At 39.2% G+C, this 19,520-nt stretch overlaps 1 protein-coding gene and 1 long non-coding RNA gene across 3 annotated transcripts in view; both read left to right on the top strand.

Moving 5' to 3' along the window:
- Nucleotides 1-12,981, top strand: part of LOC149818322 (flowering time control protein FPA-like) — a 29,657-nt gene extending 16,676 nt beyond the window's left edge. For both annotated transcript variants that reach the window (XM_089986500.1, XM_089986501.1), the window contains exons 4-5: nt 9,891-11,137; nt 11,407-12,981. In XM_089986500.1, the coding sequence (XP_089842626.1) occupies nt 9,891-11,137; nt 11,407-12,724 (2,565 nt within the window). In that variant the 3' untranslated portion in view covers nt 12,725-12,981. The remainder of the gene's footprint in view (nt 1-9,890; nt 11,138-11,406) is intronic.
- Nucleotides 12,982-16,352: 3,371 nt separating this feature from the next.
- LOC149818321 (uncharacterized) lies at nt 16,353-19,034 on the top strand. Its single transcript, XR_016427465.1, has 3 exons — nt 16,353-16,600; nt 17,935-18,045; nt 18,735-19,034. It is a non-coding gene; the product is annotated as an uncharacterized LOC149818321 (long non-coding RNA).
- The last annotated feature ends 486 nt before the right edge of the window (nt 19,035-19,520 follow it).

Here is a 19,520-nt window from a genome sequence, read left to right as displayed (position 1 = left end):
ACACAAAACAAAACCCAAGTTAATTAGTACATTACTAAACTTATCATACCAAGCCTTGGGAGCTTGTTTAGGACCGTACAATGCTTTCTTAAGTTTCAAAACTTTTTCATTTAAACTCATACCAGGAGGAGGATCCATATAAATCTCTTCACTAAGATCTCTATTAAAAAAATATTTTTAACATCAAGTTGATAAATATGCCATTTTTTTATAGAATCATTGCAATAAGAGCTCGAACATTTATCATTCGAGCAACCAGAGCAAATGTCTCATCATAATCTATCCCATACTCTTGTGCATATCATTTAGCTACCAATCTAGCTTTATATATTTCTAAAGATCCATCACTTTTTGTTTTTACCTTAAAAACCCATCTACATCCTATGGGTTTCTTTCCTTGAGGAGGATCCATAATTTCTCAAGTTTGGGCCTTCTTAAGAGCATTAAGTTCATGTTCCATGGCTTCATTTCAATGTGCATATTGTTTAGCATCATTGTAATGAGATAGTTCATAAAAAGAGTGAATGACTAATAGACAAGTTCAAAAATGTGGTGAAAAAGACTCATAAGATACAAATCTATTTGGTGCTTTAGAAATATGATTTGACCTTCTTTGAGATGATTCTTCTAAAGACATATTTTGAGAAAATTTATCAAAAGCACATGGATGAGTATTTTTACTTCTTCTGGTATAAACTTGAGTATTATTTGTTATATGCTCATCTATATTTTCATGAGATTCATTTCTTTCATTGTAAAAAATTTGATCATTTTGATTTTCAACTTCATTGAGAGGTTCAATATTCTCAATTGATTCATCTTGTCGGGATAGTAAATCAAATAAGAAAGAGTAATCATTGTTTTCTTTTGGCTCAATATTTGCAAAACCATCTTCTTTTTCAAGGAAAGTAACATCTTTTGAGATATAAAGTTTATTATTTGATATATCAAAGCATCAGTATCCCTTTTGTTTTTTATCATATCCTAAGAAAACACATTCAATAGCCTTCTTGGAAAGCTTATCATTTTTGTAAGTACATAACATTTACAACAAAAAATTCTTAGCCTTTTGAAATCCGAAGACATTATAAAGTTTTTCAAAAGGAGAAACATTTTTTAAAGATGACGAAGAAGTTCTATTAATAAGATATGTTGAAGTTAAAGCGGCTTCGACCCAAAAAGATTTTGGAATATTTTTAGAAATTAGAAGGGTTCTAATTGTTTCCATAATATGCCTATGTTTTCATTCCGTAAGGCCATTTTGTTGCGGTGTGTTAGGACAAGACTATTTTGTCGCAAATAAGTTTGAAATTCATTTGACATATATTCTCCTTCAGAATTGGATCTTAGAATAGACAAATTACTTAGAAATTGATTTTTGATCATTGCATGAAAATCTTTAAAGATGGAAAACACTTCAGATTTTTTACTTAAAAAGAAAATCCATGTGTATCTAGTGAAATTGTCCACAAAGATTACATAATATGAGAAACTTTCCTTAGACATGATAGGAGAAGGTCCCCAAACATCGGAATGAACTAATTCAAACGATCATGTAGAGACAAAGCTTCTTTGAGGAAAAGGAGTGGCTTTTGATTTACCAAAGATGTAATATTTACAAGTCATAAATTTTTCATTACAAGAATTTCACAAAAAAGAGAAGAGAGACCTCTTTGAAAAATTCAGATGGCCAAGGCTCTTGTGCCAAACATCTATACTTTTGACATTTACAAAATTACAAAATGACTTGGATGGTAGTGTAAAAAAATCCATGAAATACAGATCGCCCCTCCTATGGCCTTGCTTAATCAGTTTCCCTGACTGGAGATCCTGCACGGTGCACTCCTTAGGTGAGAAAGAGACTTGGCACCCTTGATCGATAATTTGAGAAACAAAAAATAAGTTTAAATTGATTTTTGGAACCACCCTTACTTTTGAAACAAAGAAATTTTGAGAATGTTTTAAATCAAGTGTTTCAATGTCTTCAATTTTCAAAGAAGTCCCATCGGTCGTTGAAACATACGATGTTATGGGAATTGAATGAACATTAGAAAGGGTGTGTTTATGAGGTGTCATGTGAAAAGAAGCATCAGAGTCCAAAATCCACATACTTAGAGGAGATGAAGAGGTTGCTATAGCGGCTCCCGAAGTAGAGGAACACTTGAGAAGTTGAAGTGCCTTCGAAATTTGATTTAGAGTGTCTTTAATGTCTCCTCCATTGTTGCTCACCTCTTCTTTATTTTGGACATTTTCACCAACCGCGATCACTTTTCCTTTGAGCTTAGGACAAACCGGTTTGATATGACGCGTTACAATAGTGATAAATGACACCCTTTCTAAAGCCATTATTTTTGGCAAAGTGGGAGGCCTATAAGGTTTAACATTGGATCCCCACCTAGTGACAACCAAAATCTCATCACTTTTATGAGTCATGCCAAGAGGAGTTTCCTCTTCGCACACTTCGGCAAGAGCATCTTCAATAGGTAAGGCCTTGCTTCTATGAAGAAGGGATGCCCTTGTTGAAATTCCGGTCTAAGACGGTGGAGAAATTGAAAGAAATGTTCTTTCTCAACTTTTCTCTTCTTAATTCAATATCTTCCGGAGCCCATTTGGGCTCAAGAAGAGCAAGTTCATCCCAAAGGGGAGACAAACACTAAAATAATCTACACTCATGTTCCTTTGTTTAGTAGATTGAATTTTTTAGCTAAATCTTTTTGGGTATACATACCCTTAAGAAAGAACCAAGCTTCTAAACTTAGCAATGTTGGCATAAATTTTTATGTCAACATTGCTCATGAACCATGCCAAAATTTTGGCGTGGTTACTTTCCCAATCTTCTACCTTAGTTTGAAGCTCATTGATTGCTTTAATGCGATCTTCACCATCAAGGGCCTTCTCGATGCCACCTTCAATCGTGGTGAGCTTTAATGTTGGTTCAAGAGTAGTCCCCATCACAAAGCCCCATAATTTTTTTTTCACGAAGGTGATTCTCCATAGCCGACGCCCACATCAAATAATTTGATCCGTTGAGCTTGAAAGAAAGTTCAACTCTTCTGTCGTGCTCCATGATGGCAAAGAGAGGTAGGGTTGAGACAGAGTTTAGAAAAATACTTCCAAGATCACTAAGGAACCCAATTGACTCTGATACCATGTAATGAACAATACGAAAATACAAATAACAAGATAACTCTTAGAAGAGTTTAACAAAGAGCTAAGAATTCTAAGCACATAATGTGCACAATACACAAACCCACTAAGGGAGAATGACAAAAAGGCAAAGGAGATATTATTGAGAGGTAAAAAGATGAGTACAAGCCGCACTTACAAGAGTGGAGGGGCCATCCATTTATAGAGGGGAAAAAGCAACTAAGAGGGGGCCATTGGGGCTCCCAATATAATCGTTGGGGAGCCCCAACGGTCATATTAATGACCGTTGGGGACCACAACGACTATATGAAAGAAACCACGCACCTGTGTATGTCAGGTTCCTCTTCGTCAGTGTTGAAAGGGGAGAAGGGAGAAGACTGCAGCAGGTAGCACGATTCTTCAGTGAAAAGCATCGTGCCCTATCACTTGATGCAAATATATAATACACAGATTGGATGGGTCTGTGATTCTTCAGTCCAGACCCGATATTCCAATGATAACCTATTACGTGAGGATACAAGGATACGGGTCCAGATCTGGACCCGTATATACATATACAATCTTAATAGTCTCCCTCCAGTTGTGCATGGTTTTGTACCATGGACAACTTGTTTTTCAAAAACCAAAAGTGGATGCTGGTAAGACCCTTAGTAAACAAATCTGCCATTTGATCAGCTGTGGAAACATAGGCTGGCTCAACTTTCCTATCTTCGATCTTTTGCCAAGCAAAGTGTTGATCAATTTCTATATGTTTGGTACGACTGTGATGAATGGAGTTGAAGGCAATTTGTATGACACTCTGATTATCACAAAAGTGATTGGTGGGCATATTAGATTCTCCGATCTCAATCAAAAGATGTCTCAGCCATGTAGCTTTTGTTGTAGCAGCCGCTATAGACTGGTACTCAGCTTCTGTGCTGGATCGTGCAACTGCACGTTGTTTCCTGCTACTCCATGCTATCAAGTTCCCGTCAAGAAAAACATAATATCCAGAAACTGATCGCCTGTCATCTGGATCTCCAGCCCAATCTGCATACGTGTAAACATCCACTCGATGTCGCTCCCCTTTGAACTTGGACCGATTATAAACTAGACCATCTCCAAGAGTTCCTTTTAAATATCGAAGAATTCTCTTAACAACATTCATATGCTCTGTTCGTGGGTCATGCATGAATTGTGACACTTGGTTCACTGCATAGCTTGTGATTTAATACACTAGGAGTGGATAGTGATTTACAATCTGTCATGCTTGCCTTTTTCAATAGATCCAAGGTATATTTGTGTTGGGTTTATGAAAGAGATCCATTCTGTCTATCCACTTCAACTCCCAAGAAATAACGTAAGACTCCCAAATCTTTTATTTTAAACTGCCGACTCAGTAAGTCCTTGGTGGCTTCTATGTGTTCATTTGAATTCCCAGTAATAATAATGTCATCCACATATATAAGAACCAAGGTACGTACCTGACGATCACCGAAGATAAACAATGAATGATCGAGGTGAGAACAAATGAAACCGTATCGCTGAACTTTTAGGTAAAAACTGTCAAACCAAGAACGAAAAGTCCGCTTTAACCCATAGATGGCTCTTCGTAGTTTGCAAACATGTGTGCTGGGGCTGTATTCTGCATAACCAGATGGTTGTTCCATATATACCTCTTCTTTCAGGCTACCATGCAAGTTTGCATTTTTGACATCAAGCTGACTAAGATTCCATCTATACTGCCGGCAAAGACAAAATTAATCGAATAGTTCTCATCTTGCAGGACTAAAGGTCTCATTGTAATCTTGCCCATATTCTTGTGTGAAACCTTTTGCCACCAACCTTGCCTTGTAACACTCAATGGATCCATCAGGTTTATACTTTATTTTATAGACCCATTTAGACCTTACAACATTTTTATCTGATGGACCCTAATTGTTTTGGGATGAAGGCGTAGTTGTTGTTGTTGTTGTGGTCTAGGGACAATTTCCCAAGTTCCACACTCATGTAAGACTTTCATTTCCTCATTCATGGCTTCAACCCACTTGAGTGACATAGATGCTTCTGAAAAACTAATAGGTTCATCCTGTTTTTTCAACCTGGGAGATGAATAACTGTAAGTCTGTAGAGAAGTTGTTATAACTAACCCATCTTTCAAAAGGATGACGAATCCTCTCATGTCTTCTAGGTTGCACATCGGTTCGCTGAGCATTGTCTTTATTTCGCCGTAGATAGACCGCTCCTTGGAACTTGGTAACATCTAAAATGGTAGGCATAATGCCCTGGGTATTTGGTGATTCTTTCATTTGTGAACACACATCAGTTTTATTCTGTTCAACCGATATGGAATGACATGAAGAAGCATCGTGTGTGGCCATTTGATCGAATACTTCAGCAAGCCACAACTGATAACCTTCATCATCCACATTGTGTTCTTCTACCCTTCCCAGGCTCTTAGTATAAGTTTCATCAAACATAACATTTCGTGAGACTCTGATTCGACTAGTAGTGGGATTGTAGCAACGCTAACCTCTGTACTGATCAACATAACCAACAAACTTACACTTGCTTGCCTTATTTTGAAACTTGTCACGTTGAGAACTGTCAATATGAACATAACATACACAACCAAACACTCGCAATTCATTATAATCAGGGTGAGTCCCAAAGAGTGTAAAATAAGAAGATTGATTCGCAAACAATTTCATTGGCGATTGATTTATGACGTACACGGCAGAATGAAAAGCTTCCGTCCACAAGCTTAAAGGAACATGAGTACCATGTATCATGCTTAATGCACTTTCTACGATGTGCCAGTGTTTTCTTTCCGCCACACCATTTTGTTGCGGTGTGTGTGGACAAGATATTCGACGACTTATTTCATTATCCTGGAGAAATTCAGTAAATTCCTTTGATAGATACTCTCCCCCACCATCACATTGAAAATGTTGTATTTGAGATGAGAATTGATTACAAACTAAGGCACAAAATGCACGAAAGAGCTTGAACACTTCAGATTTGTCTTTATAAAGTAGATCCAAGTATATCTGGAATAACTATCAATAAAAATTACATAGTAGCGGCTGTCCGACAAAGAAGATTGTGGGGCAGGTCTCCAAACATCAGAATAGACAATTTCAAAAGGTGCAGAAGCTCTTTGATTTATTGAGTGAAAAGGAAGAACATGACTCTTACATAAATGGCAACGGGAGCAAAGAGAAATATCAAACTCAATACTCAAACTAGACTGTGGAACAAGTCCACTAGACATAAGTCTTCCAATAAATGAACAATTACAATGACCCAAACGACGATGCCAAATGTATGGCTTATTACACTAAGACAGATCTTTGAATGACACTGCTTGAACTGACTGTGGGTTTATTGGAGCAACACGAACAGAAGGAGACTCCTTGAGGACATACATGTTTCTCTGTCGTTCTCCTTCAACGAGCGTCTTCTTCGTGAGAAGATCCTTGACACATACAGAAAGAGTAAATTCGACAAAAGAATTTGTATAATCAACAAGTTTAGAAACAAAAACAATATTTTTAACAATACTGGGTGAGTGATAAACATTAGATAAAAGAAGAGAAGAATTTGGGAGTGGAAGAGAAGTGTTTCCAACACGAGCGATAGAATGGAGGGCACCATCTCCAGTCTTAATAGTAAATTTACCACGATAACGGATAGATTGTGAAATCTTACCAACATCACCTGTCACATGTGCAGCAGCCCCAGAGTCAATGTACCAAGTTCCCTGCTCAGTCTGCTTGAAACTTAACTCGGAAAGAGCAGAAATCAAGAGATTCTTCACATTCTCCTATTCATCCATTGCTTGTCCTCTAGTGGAAGGCCCGGTTCCATTAAATTTGCCTTTGTTTTGCGAATTATGCTAGCAATTTGCCTTAATGTGCCCATTTTTATTACACTGAAAGCACGTTGGTATATGTCTAGAAGAATGGTTCCCTGGGAGTGAGTTGGGTGACATGTTAGGCATGAGAAGTAATCCACGACCTCCTCGATTACCTCTTGCTTGTCCCCCTGCACCTCGAAAGCCTCCACGTCCTTGTCCTGCCACCATGCCTGCGACGAGAACCTCATGATTGCTATTTTGAGTAAACTCCTCACCTCTAATAGTAACTTCATACTGCAGTAGTTTCGCCTGCATATCATCAAAGTTAGGTAATGAAGGAAGGCATAAAAGCGAAGTGACCAACATGTGATAGTCAGACCCAAGACCATTCAACGCTTGTTGAACTTTCTCTTTGTCAGGAATTACACAACCCACCATCGCTAATTGATCTGTGATGCTCTTGACTTTGTTCATGTATTCCGTAACCGATAAATTCTCTTTCTTCAAGAGCTAAAACTCTCTCTTTAAATGAAGAATCCTAGCCTCTGAAATCTGTGAATAAGTTTGCGCTAGTATCTGCCACAGGTCTTTAGCTAAACATTCATCTGGAATGACCACTAATACCTCTTGAGAAAGTATAGAGGTAATGTAAGCCACAACCGCCTAATCTTTTCTTTTCCATGTTGTAAACTCTGGATTGCGAACTAGTTTGTTAGAAACTTCCCCTTTATCATCTCGTTCTTTCTGGAGGATAAACTCAGATGGTACATGAATCGTTCCATCGAGGTAGACAGAGAGGTCCAAACTACGAATAAAAAGGCAAAATTTGCCTCTTTCAGGTCAAGTAATTGGAATTATTCAATTTCTCAGATATGAGTTGGCCAAGTAAACTGGACGAAAGTGATGGGGAATCCATGAAAAAAGAGACGAGTTGACGAAGAATAATAATAGGAAAACACAAATTCACGAGTTGAATGAAGAGGTCAGGTAAGAAAAATTGTTCAGCTATTCAATGACCAAGCAACAGAGACTTGTCTGGCCCTTTTTTTTTTGCGCGGACAGTCTTGAAATAGTCCTTTAGAAATGCTTTGCAGAAATCAAGATCTGGAACGAGTGCAAATCTGATCGAAAAAAAAATCAACTCGTGCTTGAGTTATATGCTTTGACGTAGAGAAATCGTGATTCAAACGATATGTGCAGGAAAAGAACAATTTCTGATTTAAAACAAAAAATCAGATATAAAACGAGAGCAGAAGGGAAAAAGAAACTGATATGATATGATCATATTCAGTTTTGACGAGAGAAGGAAAAACTCGATTTGACGCAATCAAAATAAATTCAATCTGCTTTCAGACGATGAGATTTGATCTGAATGATCAGATCCGATGTTAGGGAAGAGATGGGTGGCGATCGAGATTCAAAAGAATCAAATCTGATCTGATATGATCAGATTTGATTTGCCACTTCTGGAAGAAAGGGGAAAGTCAGGCTAACGTGACCTGAATCGGTATAGATAAAAAATTTTGTTTAAGGGAAAGATCAGATTTAGATTGGCGTTGAGAGAAGAAAGAATAACTGAGAGGAAAAATTTGTTTAGGAATCTGATTTAGAATAAGAGGAGGAGAAACTATTTAGAATAAGAGAAGGAAGAGAAACTCGACCTGGTCGTTAGGCTTCGACCTCTTTGATACCATGAAAGAAACCACACACCTGTGTATGTCAAGTTCCTCTTCGTCAGTGCTGAAAGGGGAGAAGGGAGAAGACTGCAGCAGGTAGCACGATTCTTCAGTGAAAAGCGTCGTGCCCAATCACTTAATGCAAATATATAATACACAGATTGGATCAGGTCTCTGATTCTTCAGTCCAGACCCAATATTCCAGTGATAACCTATTACGTGAGGATACAAGGATACGGGTCCAGATCTGGACCCATATATACATATACAGTGCCGCATCACCACACCTAAGTTTTTTTAAAGTGCCGCATCACCGCATCCGCATCCGCATCCGCATCCGCATCCGCATCCGCATCCGCATCCGCACCTATGTGACATAGATAATAGTACTGCATTTTTGCTATTTCCGAGCATATACGCCCTTGATATTTGGAGTACATTCCTACCATAACCAGAATATGACCTAGGCAAGCACTTTTCCTGTTCATGATAGTAAGGTTCATTTGCAGCAATGCTGTTCTGTTTAAAATATTCCATCTATTATGAGATTAGTCGTTTGACTTGATAGTCCACTTATATAACTTAATTGCCTAAATGGTAGCTTTTAAAGTTCAAGAACTGAAATCTATGCTCTCTTGACATTAGTTTTAAGAAATATGGTTTAAATGCAATGAAGTGGTCTACTCCATGGCTCTAACATGAAGTACCTCATGTCCTGGTGCATGCCTGTCTTTGTACTCTTAAATGGGTTTTCCAAGTAGTCTTTCTTATGTTGCAGTGCTGGAGAAGGGAAAAAAATTTCTTTCCTTTTCCAAGGATTTGCTTAGAATGCACTTCTAGATTTTATAAGCATTACCTAATCAAATGCCTTCCCTTTTTCTGTGAACATATTAATGTCGGTGGATGTGCAAAAACATAAATTAATGTATGTTGTGGATGGACCACCAAGTACTTAATTTAGTAAAAACTACTGCTGATGCATTTACTTTTTAGATATGCTGCAGAAGCTAAGAGTGACAAGAATTCTTATTCTGCAGCTATGTTTGATGGAATGATATGAGATGCCCTCTGTGATATGCATCATATGCTCAAGCATTATTTCTGCAACGGCTTTCTCTTGCTTGCTTAGAGTCACATTGGCGTTTGACTTTCTTCTTGATTTATTGTAATTTAAATGTTTAATTTTGAGAATATATTCTCACTGTTAATTTAGAGCTCTGGAATGACAGGAGCGACAGTTATCATCATTTTCACCAGGTGGGGAGTTCCAGCAGCATCCTTATGAAAGAAACTCTGCTGAACATGGAGCTTCATTTACCCGAAGAGATTCAAGAATTTATGGTGCTGGTTTGGAGACATTTAATTTTGACAAGTCTAAGGGGGAAAGGGGTGCAGAGCCTAGCGAGGTGCTATGGATAGGATTTCCAGTGCAACTTAATGTTGATGAGATGAGCTTAAGAAGGGCTTTCTCTCCCTATGGTGAGATTGAGAAAATCACCACATTTCCAGGACGTAGTTATGCTTTTGTGAAATTCAGGAGTATAGTGGCAGCTTGCAGAGCAAAAGATGCTCTCCAGGGGAAACTGTTCAACAATCCTCGTGTGAACATTTGCTTTTCAAAGAATGAAATTGGTCCAGCAGAGCGTGTAAAGAGTTCAAGTGATCCTTTCTTTCCACCTATCAAGTTATCTGGCAATCCTGGATATAGTAGTAGAACTCTAGGTGCAGTTCGCCAGGAGAGAGATATTGTTGATCAAACTGGGGATTTCCTTTTGACGCCTCCACACTTCGCTTCAAATTTTGAAAGGAAGTTTGGAGATTTTAGTGCTAATACTGCTGATAAGGATATAGCCACACGAACAGGCCAGGGTTCTGCATATAATATTGTTGGCATGCATGAAAAATTGAAATTTCAGGTGCATGGATCTGAATCAGAATTTCTAGAAAAGATGCAGGACTTCCCCAAAAGTAATGTGATTGAAAAGGGTATACATTTTCAAGGTCTCCCACCAAGAGGAGCACATCGTGATAGCCCTCGTTTTGAGCATTCTTGGGATTTGCCAGATGAAGATGCACTGTTCAGGGAAAGAAAGAAACTGAAGGTGGGGTATTTTCCTGATAAAGATCTTCCAGAATATCCCTTCTCAAACTCATTGCTAGGAAAACATGGTCCTCAGAAGCCATTCCATGTAATGCCTGAAGTTAAGATGTATGATAATGACACTGAGGCTCATTCTTTCAGCCTTAAACAGATACCTGGACTGGAAAAGGGTGATCGATGGAGTTCAAATGACAATGTTGAAACAGGTCCTGGCCCTCTTCTTAAGAGATCTGCACAGTGGGACAGATTTTCTCATGTACCACGTCGATCTTCTTTAGATGAGGAATGGAAATGGCAGGGCACAATAGCAAAGGGAGGGACTCCTATCTGTCGTGCCCGTTGCTTTCCGGTGGGAAAAGTTCTCGATGTTAGATTGTAAGTAATGTGATTGGTTAGCTTGTGTTTCTCCCCCAGATATTTCCATCAATAATTGTGTATGTGGTAGGCTAGGAATGCATTAATCAATATAATCAGCTGTGTTACTTAATGCACTCTAGCCATTGATTTCACCCTTTAGTGTCATGTATCTTTCATGCAACATCAACTTGACTGATTTGTGATGTCTTTGTATATATCTATGTAGATGTTTGTGGTTTCACCTTCTGTGCACTAGTGGAATTTTAGTAGTTCATTTCATTTTGCAGGCCAGAGTTTTTAAATTGCACTGCTAGAACTGGCCTGGATATGCTTGTGAAACATTTCTCTCAAGCGACTGGAGTTGGTGTTGTTTTCTTTGTTCCTGAAAGTGATGGTGATATAGTTTTTTACAACGAATTTATGCATTATCTTGGAGAGAAGCAGCGAGCTGCAGTGGCTAAATTGGGTGAAAAGACTACACTGTTCCTTGTTCCTCCATCAGACTTTTCTGAGAAGGTTCTGAAAGTTCCAGGGAAGATGAGCATCTCTGGTGTCATATTAAGGTTTCAGCATGCCAATACCAATTTCAGTTCTTTTCAACATCCATTGGAATCCATGAGTTCAAAGCATCTGCTACCCATGCATCAGCCTGCAGAGGAAGTTACATATCATGAAGACCAATCTGGTATAAAGGTGCCTTCACCAGATTCCAAGTTATCAGTTTGGAATCAAAGGTTTGCAGGTGCATCTTCAGAACCTGTTTATTCAGCACGTTATCCCCTGCCCTCTCTGCATAAGGTTGATGGACTTGACAGTCTTTCCTATGCTGGACGCTCATTGGGTTCAGCATCATCATCAATTGGGGACCCCACTACGCAAGTGTTATCTGAAACTGTCAGTGAATATGATCAAGTTTATAATCAAAATCAATCCTTTCCATCACGTGCTCAAATTTGGAAAACAAGTTTGGGGATTGGGGATCATATTCCCTTTGATCCTTCATACGGGCATTCTTCTGAAGATTCTGCAGCACAAGAATATCTTTTAGGGAAGAAAAGGCTTGGTGAAGGAAGCCCAGCACAATACATTCCTGAGAATCTGACTTCTTTAGCTAGCAGTACGGTTTCTCATCCTCAAGCCAAACCTCAATTGTCTTCACCCATGTCGGTTCCACAGCTCCCTCCTGAACAGCTTGCACAGTTGGCATCTATTCTCATGCGGAAGCAGCCATCTGAGTTGTTGCCTAATTCGTCACTGAAAGAAAGCCCCAAACCGGTTTCTGTGTCACATGAGCCTCAGCACATGTACAGAGCTGCTCAGAATTCCAATCCTCAGGGCCATGCTTCTGCTGCTTCTGAGTTTTTAACTTCCTCCTTTGGACAAGTTCAGCACTTGCCACAGTATGCATCAAAGAGTCAACCTGTCCCTCTAATAGATGACGCGGAAATGCAGACACGAAACCCTGAAGCTCCAGAAAAGCTGTTGCAGCATGGAAAAGAAGAGGTCGAATCTGATCCACAGAAGCGTCTTCAGGCAACCCTGCAACTAGCAGCATCCCTTCTTCAGCAGATCCAACAACAGGCAAAGTCAGTTGACAAACATTAGTTTTGCAGCCTTGGAGTTTTTCCTATGCATCGGAGGTGTAAGTCCTATCGTATCTCTGCTCTTTTCTCTAGCCAATTGCAACTTCATGGCATATTTCATGAGTACAATTAGGAGATCTAAAAATGAACATTTTGTGGGTTTGGGTCATGCCTTGATAAATGGCTCCTAGATCCTTTTCTTATCATGTACAGGTTAATCTGCTCTCTTTTTGCTCATGTTTGTTGCATGCAGTAATAGTATAATTTCCTGATTCAGTATGTAAGTCCACTGTCTTCACCATTTTTGGTCTCCTCAAAAGTGCTTCATTTTACCTAAAGATAGGGCTTTCCAACTGTCAAGCTATGCTCCTTGACATTCTAACTATAGAATCATGTACTGCTTTTTCAACTTCTAATTAAGACTAGTTAGCCTAGTTTATGTCCCAATATGCTTGTTGCTTGAGAGTAAATCTATCCTAAATTGCCATGTAGAGGTTTTGTATACTGCAGTGATGGACGGCAAGAATCAGGAATGTCAAACCTGTAAGAGTTGCATTCCGCAAGAATTTGTTGTATTTGAAGCTTCCATTAATCACTAGACATGGAAAAGCATTCTCTGGCTAAATGGTCTATGCATTTCTTATTAGTTGGCCTCTTTAGACAGGTTCTGCTTTTATGTCTTTCTGGCTGGCAGATATCTTTGAAATCATAGTCTGAATCAACTGCATGTTTGGATTTAAAACTTGATGTTAATACAAGTTTGACCCTTCTAAATCCTATAGGCCCATATGTGGGTGGTGGCAAACTACCCAGGTGATGAATGTCACGTCTTTTCTCACTTGTTCTGACTCATTTCTGTGGTTTGATTTTACTCAAGACCATTATTTTAGATGGTGGCTGTCGGTTTTTCTCCCGAGGTCTTATGGATTGAAATTGTGGATTTTAACTTCATTTTTGTTAAACGTTGATGGGCAAGTGAGGGTATTAATTAGACTGCATGGTGAACTTTGTAACTTTCCAGCCTGCTTTACTTCATGGTACATGTAATTTTCCTTTAGATTCGTCTTTCCAAGTTTATATCAAAGCGGATGTGATGTCAGGCATGGTAGTTCATGCCGACCATTTTCTTGCTTTTACCTGGATAGGTTGGTGAAAATATAAGGTGCAGTGTGACTTCCCTATGCTATCATTAAAATGCTCTACTTATGGGAGCTGATACAGAGAGACTGGTTCTTTTTACTTGCCTCTTCCGATGAATTAGATTTTTCTCAATTGGTGGCAGCGATTGGTGAATGTTGAAGACGGGAAAAAGATGGCTTTCCAGATGGAGCTTTTGAAAGGAGGCCCCAAATCCTTGCCAGTTTGAGCATTTTTTAAGACGTGGTCACAATGATTAGAGAGAGAGGGGCTGTTTGCAAATGGGTCGGATCCAGGATGAAAGTTTTGCAATTTTTGGCTGTTCATGTATTTAGCTGTTCTGGTCCCAAGCCATTTGCATGTTTAGTTGTTTCGGGCCAAAGTATTCAAAAATTGAGTGTAGTTGAGATGCGTGTGATTAGATGAATGTGTGGAAATACAATAAAAGATAAGATTCGAAACAAGGAGATACGTAAGGTAGGTGTTGCATCCATTGAAAATAAGATGAGAGAGAATTGCGTAGTTGAGGTGGTTTGGACATATTCAACGAAGGCCTAATGATGAGTTAGAAAGATGGAGAAATAGGAAAATATATTAGTTAAAAGAGGTCGGGGTAGGCATAAGAAGACTTGGATGGAGATGATAAGAAAGGATATGAATGCTTTGAACGTCACCGAGAACATGGCATTGGATAAAAATGATTGGAGGAGAAGGATTCATGTGGAAGACCCAGAATGATTTTCTTTTTTGGTTCATATCGCCGACCCCAATTGTTTTATGATGAAGGTGTAGTTGTTGTTTATATATATATATATATATATATATATATATATATATATATATATAGAGAGAGAGAGAGAGAGAGAGAGAGAGAGGTCCAATGCAAAGTTCCAACCTTAGCAGGGGCAAAGTAACCAAATACCAAGTTTTTTCACCCTGGAGAAGTGATGGAGGTGGAGGTGCCAATGAATGGTGGAGAAGGAACTGCCGAGGCAGCTAAGCAGCGCATTAGAGTGATGATGGTGGAAGCGGCATGGGTCTTTTCAAATTGCATTTGCAGCCAGGATGCTCCTGGGCCCAGGTGGTAGGTAGAGAGCTGAACTAGAACCGTTAATAAGAAGATTCCTGTGGTTCGACATGGAGCATCACATGTGCGTGTTCATATGTTGGATTGGAACTCCGTCTGTAGGCTGGAGGATGATGGCAGTCAGGGCATCAAAAAATTAGCAGAGCTGAACGCTGCTTGCCTGGCGAAGTTGATGTGGAGGGTGGTTACTCAGTTGGATAACCCATTATCCCAGCTAATTAAATCAAAATACTGTAATAGGGAATCAATTTGGGTTCCTAGACCAAAGTCCAGAGGATGGTATGCCTGGTTTGGGATCAAAAGGGGAGCCAAAGTTAGCACAGGAGGTTTGAGGTGGAAGGCCAGAAAGGGGGATGTCATCAAGTTCTGGTTTGATCCATGGTGTGAAGTGGGCCCCATTTTCAAAACCTTACCGAATATGTATGGGGGTATCAATGGGCCTGGTTTACCCGGATCTGACCCGAACCAAACCCTATAGGATCCGGGTATGGTGATAAATAAGAAGACCCGATTAAGACTCGAGTCTGGATCTGAAGGTCTGATTAATACATAGATCTAAGTATAGTTTGTGAAATTGTATACCAGACCCAGACCTGACCTGAGTTCCGATTAAGACCCGCAAATTTTCAATGTAAAAAAGATTAAAAAAAATATGGTTTTACTGGGTATATTTTTTCTTATAACGGAGCTGATTAGACCCGGGTCTGAATCTGATACCATAACCAAAAATCTAGTCCAAGTCTGGGTCCTAACCAAACCCAACCCGTTGACACCCTAGTTATGTACGAGTCCTTAAAGGGGATCCATCTTTGCAACGTCTTAGAACCACATATTTGGCTGCAATGTAGGACTAAACAAACAGTGCTTCATATGGATAGGGTTGTGATGGATGTTGTACAGAAGGAGAAGTGGAACCCACAGGAACCCGACTATCTGATATGGACTGAATGTAATCGTTTTTCTGCGAAAGAAGTATGGCACCTGATCAGAGATAAATTGCCAATCAACTCAAGTTGGGAAGTCTATATGAAAGAACATTTTTTTCCCGAGGGCAACCATCAATACACAGTTTGCGGTGGAGAACAAGCTCCTAACCCATGACGGGTTAAAGAGAATGGGGATCCCAATGGTGTGTCGTATGCAACAGGGGATAAGAGACTGTGGACCAGTTGTTCGTTAAGGGGTTGTTTGATCGCACGTTTCGCGGAATGCCGCGGCCGATTGGATCATATTTTTTAACAAGGCGTTCCGCCGCATCCAACTTTGGTGGTAAACAGCGTTCCACCCCCCCACCCTGTTACGAAATGAACAGGGATGGGGAACACATAAAAAAAATATACGGCTCGATGGGGGCGCCCTTCCCCTCTCTCTCTCCTGTGCAGCGCTCAAAAGGGCGGGGGGGGGGGGGGGGGGCAGCCGGCGGAGAGTCTGAGAAGGGGCAATGGTGGTGACGATGACAAGCGGATTTTCAGGATTCCTGTGATCGTCAGGATGTTGTTGGTTGTTGGCTGATGGTGGAGTCTTAGAAGGGAAAAGTTTTTGGGCGCTTCCAATAGCGTTAGCCCTCTTCGGTCATGGCCATGGCGGGTGTGGCCTCCCTGCTCTCGTCGTTCTCTACGTGGCGGCCTCGTCTGCGTCTTCCTCCTCATGGTCGTTCTCTTCCCTCTTTAGACGGTGAGTCCTCCCTTCCTTAGACGGTGAGTCCTCCCTTCCCTGCTCTCTCTCTCTCTCTGCTATTTTTTTTTTCTACTTTCACCGTCTTTGATATTCTGCTTTTCTCTGTTGTTTTTCGTCCTGGATGTGTCTCTACTCGTTTTCTTCTTATTTTGATTGGATAATCAAGATCTCTTATCAGAATTTAGGCGTTTGTTGTTTCTTTACATGATTCAAAATAAGGGAATTAAAATGAGTTGGTTCAGGTGTTTCCATAGATCTGATATTGGAATTTTCCCCTTTTGGTTTTAAAACGAAAGAATTTTACGTGGGGTTTGATTTCTGCTTGGTGTAAATTTGTTGGTATTTTTTTTTTCTTTTTTTCGGTGAACTGCTACAGTAAAAGACTGATCTTTGGTTTGTACTACCATTATCTTTCTTTCTTTTTCCTTTAAATGTGCAGATTGTTTGATGAATGCCCTGCGTCTACAAATAATTTTTTGATTGTTGCTTTAAGTGGGAATTCTAATATGCTTCATGGAGCTTTCTTCTTCTTTTTTCCACTTTTTTTTTTCTAATTCTTACACATCTTCTTAATTGGATTCATATTCGGGCCAAAATCCATAATAAACTTATTAAAACACGTAAAATGGTATCCGAGATCGGGGAGGGTGGTGTATGCTCTCCCCCGATGATTCACTGAATCCCACGTCGGGGGGGGGGAGAATGAGCGCCACGTATTTACGCACATGGGGTCGTATTCCTGTGTATGTTGACATAACTTTGCATCGGACTCTTGTGTTGTTGCAAAGACTTAATCACCCTTACTTGCTTTTCTTGTCTTGAAATGACGGTTTGAGGAAATGACAAAAATATCCTCCATTCAAAAGTTGGAAAACTACGGTTCGAGGAAATGACAAAAATATCCTTCATTCAAAAGTTGGCAAACTACGGTTTGAGAAAAGGACAAAAAAGTCCTTCATCCAGAAAGTTTGATGTTAACTATTTAAGGTGTAGACGTTCGCTATTCATTAAACTCTTGTGCCATCTGCTGTAACAATAGCTCTCATTGTCAACGCAAACTTTGCTTTCGTCTCCAGTCGAGGTTTCCGCCTTGTTTTTTATCCTGTTTTACAACACATTGTCGCCTTCTCGTGCTTGCCTTGTGTTACAAAACATTCCTGTGTCTTCTCTTCATTTTCATTGTTGTTAGGCATTATGAAAGAAATCAATGATGCACAAGCATTCCAACCAGTGCCATTAAGGCGTCATGAGTAGCTTTCCATCTCATCATGCTATCGATGAAGAACACATGTCGTCTTGTATGCCATTAAGACATTGTTTTGTTACTGCAGGTAGATCTTGTTCTTATGATGGTTGGAAACTTATCGATATTTGTAAGACGCTGGGACCTGTTGACAAGAATGCTTATTTACAAATGCTAGGAAGGACCTCTACCCTATCAGGTATCCTACATTCACTCATTATGTGCATTGTATCTCAAACCGCTGTATTAGTAACATACTACCGATTTGTGAGATATTGTTTTGTTAATTAATATCGATTTGTTTGCTATTATGCTCAATTTCTTCCGTATCGATTTGTAATTTATTGTGCCATATATTTATCGACCTTTTAGATATTATGGTTTTGTATTGTCGATTTGTAAGTTATTATGCTGAACTGCCGTATCAATTTTCAATATATTATTCGATATGTATATCGATTTGTAAGATATTATATGTTTTGTAATATGTATTCATAAGATATTTGTACACAGACTTTGAAAACGTGTGTGTGCAAAAACACATCGTTACACGCATTCAAATGGCTGCTCTATCAGCGATTTCTATTGAACTCGCTTCACAGCGTCTTGGATCTACTGACAACGTTATCAACACACTTGTACGACATTTCGTGTCTTTTATTGGCATGATAAGTGACAACTTGATGCTCAGTATAAGCAAATATCAAACCGCACTTGCTTTTATACTGTCATTCATTAAATCGATTCTTTGACTTGCTAACCCTTATCGGTATCCGTTGTTATATGCATCCTGATTAAATCGTAGTAAACGTATGCGCTTGCTAACGCAACATGATATATTGCTTACAAAACATTCTCGTGTCTTCTTTTTTTTTGCGTTGTCGTTAGGCATTATGGAAGAAAGCAATGACGCACAAACATTCTGACCAGTGCCATTAAAGCGTCGTGAGTAGCTTTCCATCTCATCATGCTGTCGATGAAGAACACATGTCGTCTTGTGTGCCATTAAGGCATTGTTTTGTTACTGCAGGTAGATCTTGTTCTTACGATGGTTGGAAATTTATCGATATTTGTAAGACGCTAGGACCTGTTGACAAGAATGCTTGTTTACAAATGCTAGGAAGAGCCTCTACCCCATCAGGTATCCTACATTCACTCATTATATGCATTGTATCTCAAACCGCTGTATTAGTAACATACTACCGATTTGTGAGATATTGTTTTGTTAGTTAATATCGATTTGTTTGCTATTTTGCTGACAACATAACTGATATATTGCTTAAAACATTGTTGAACTTATCATCAGGTTGTAATGAAGATGATCTAGCTCAATCAATTGAAAGATATGGATAATTGAACATCTATACTAATGACGCAACTGAAGAATTTAACATCTGCACTAATGATGCACATGATAAGAATGGTGCATGCATTAGACTCACTCTTGATTTGAATATTCCAGTAGAAGAAATATAATTCAATAATGAGGTAGATTATCATGACAGTACACATAATAAAAGTGTAGGCACTGTGAATGAACATAGAAGTACACTTGATTATGTTCCGGTAGAAGGAATGCAGTTTAATAATGAGGAAGCTACATATAAATTTTATAATGATTATGCCTTAAAAGTTGGCTTTAGTGTGAGAAGGTTTTCTTAGTCAAAAAATGCA

This window comes from Nuphar pumila, chromosome 13 (assembly GCF_984573655.1).
Source record: "Nuphar pumila chromosome 13, dmNupPumi1.hap1.1, whole genome shotgun sequence".
In the NCBI taxonomy this organism is placed as follows: Eukaryota; Viridiplantae; Streptophyta; class Magnoliopsida; order Nymphaeales; family Nymphaeaceae; genus Nuphar; species Nuphar pumila.
Note: the sequence above shows the minus strand (reverse complement) of the source record. Positions and strands in the feature narration are given on the sequence as shown.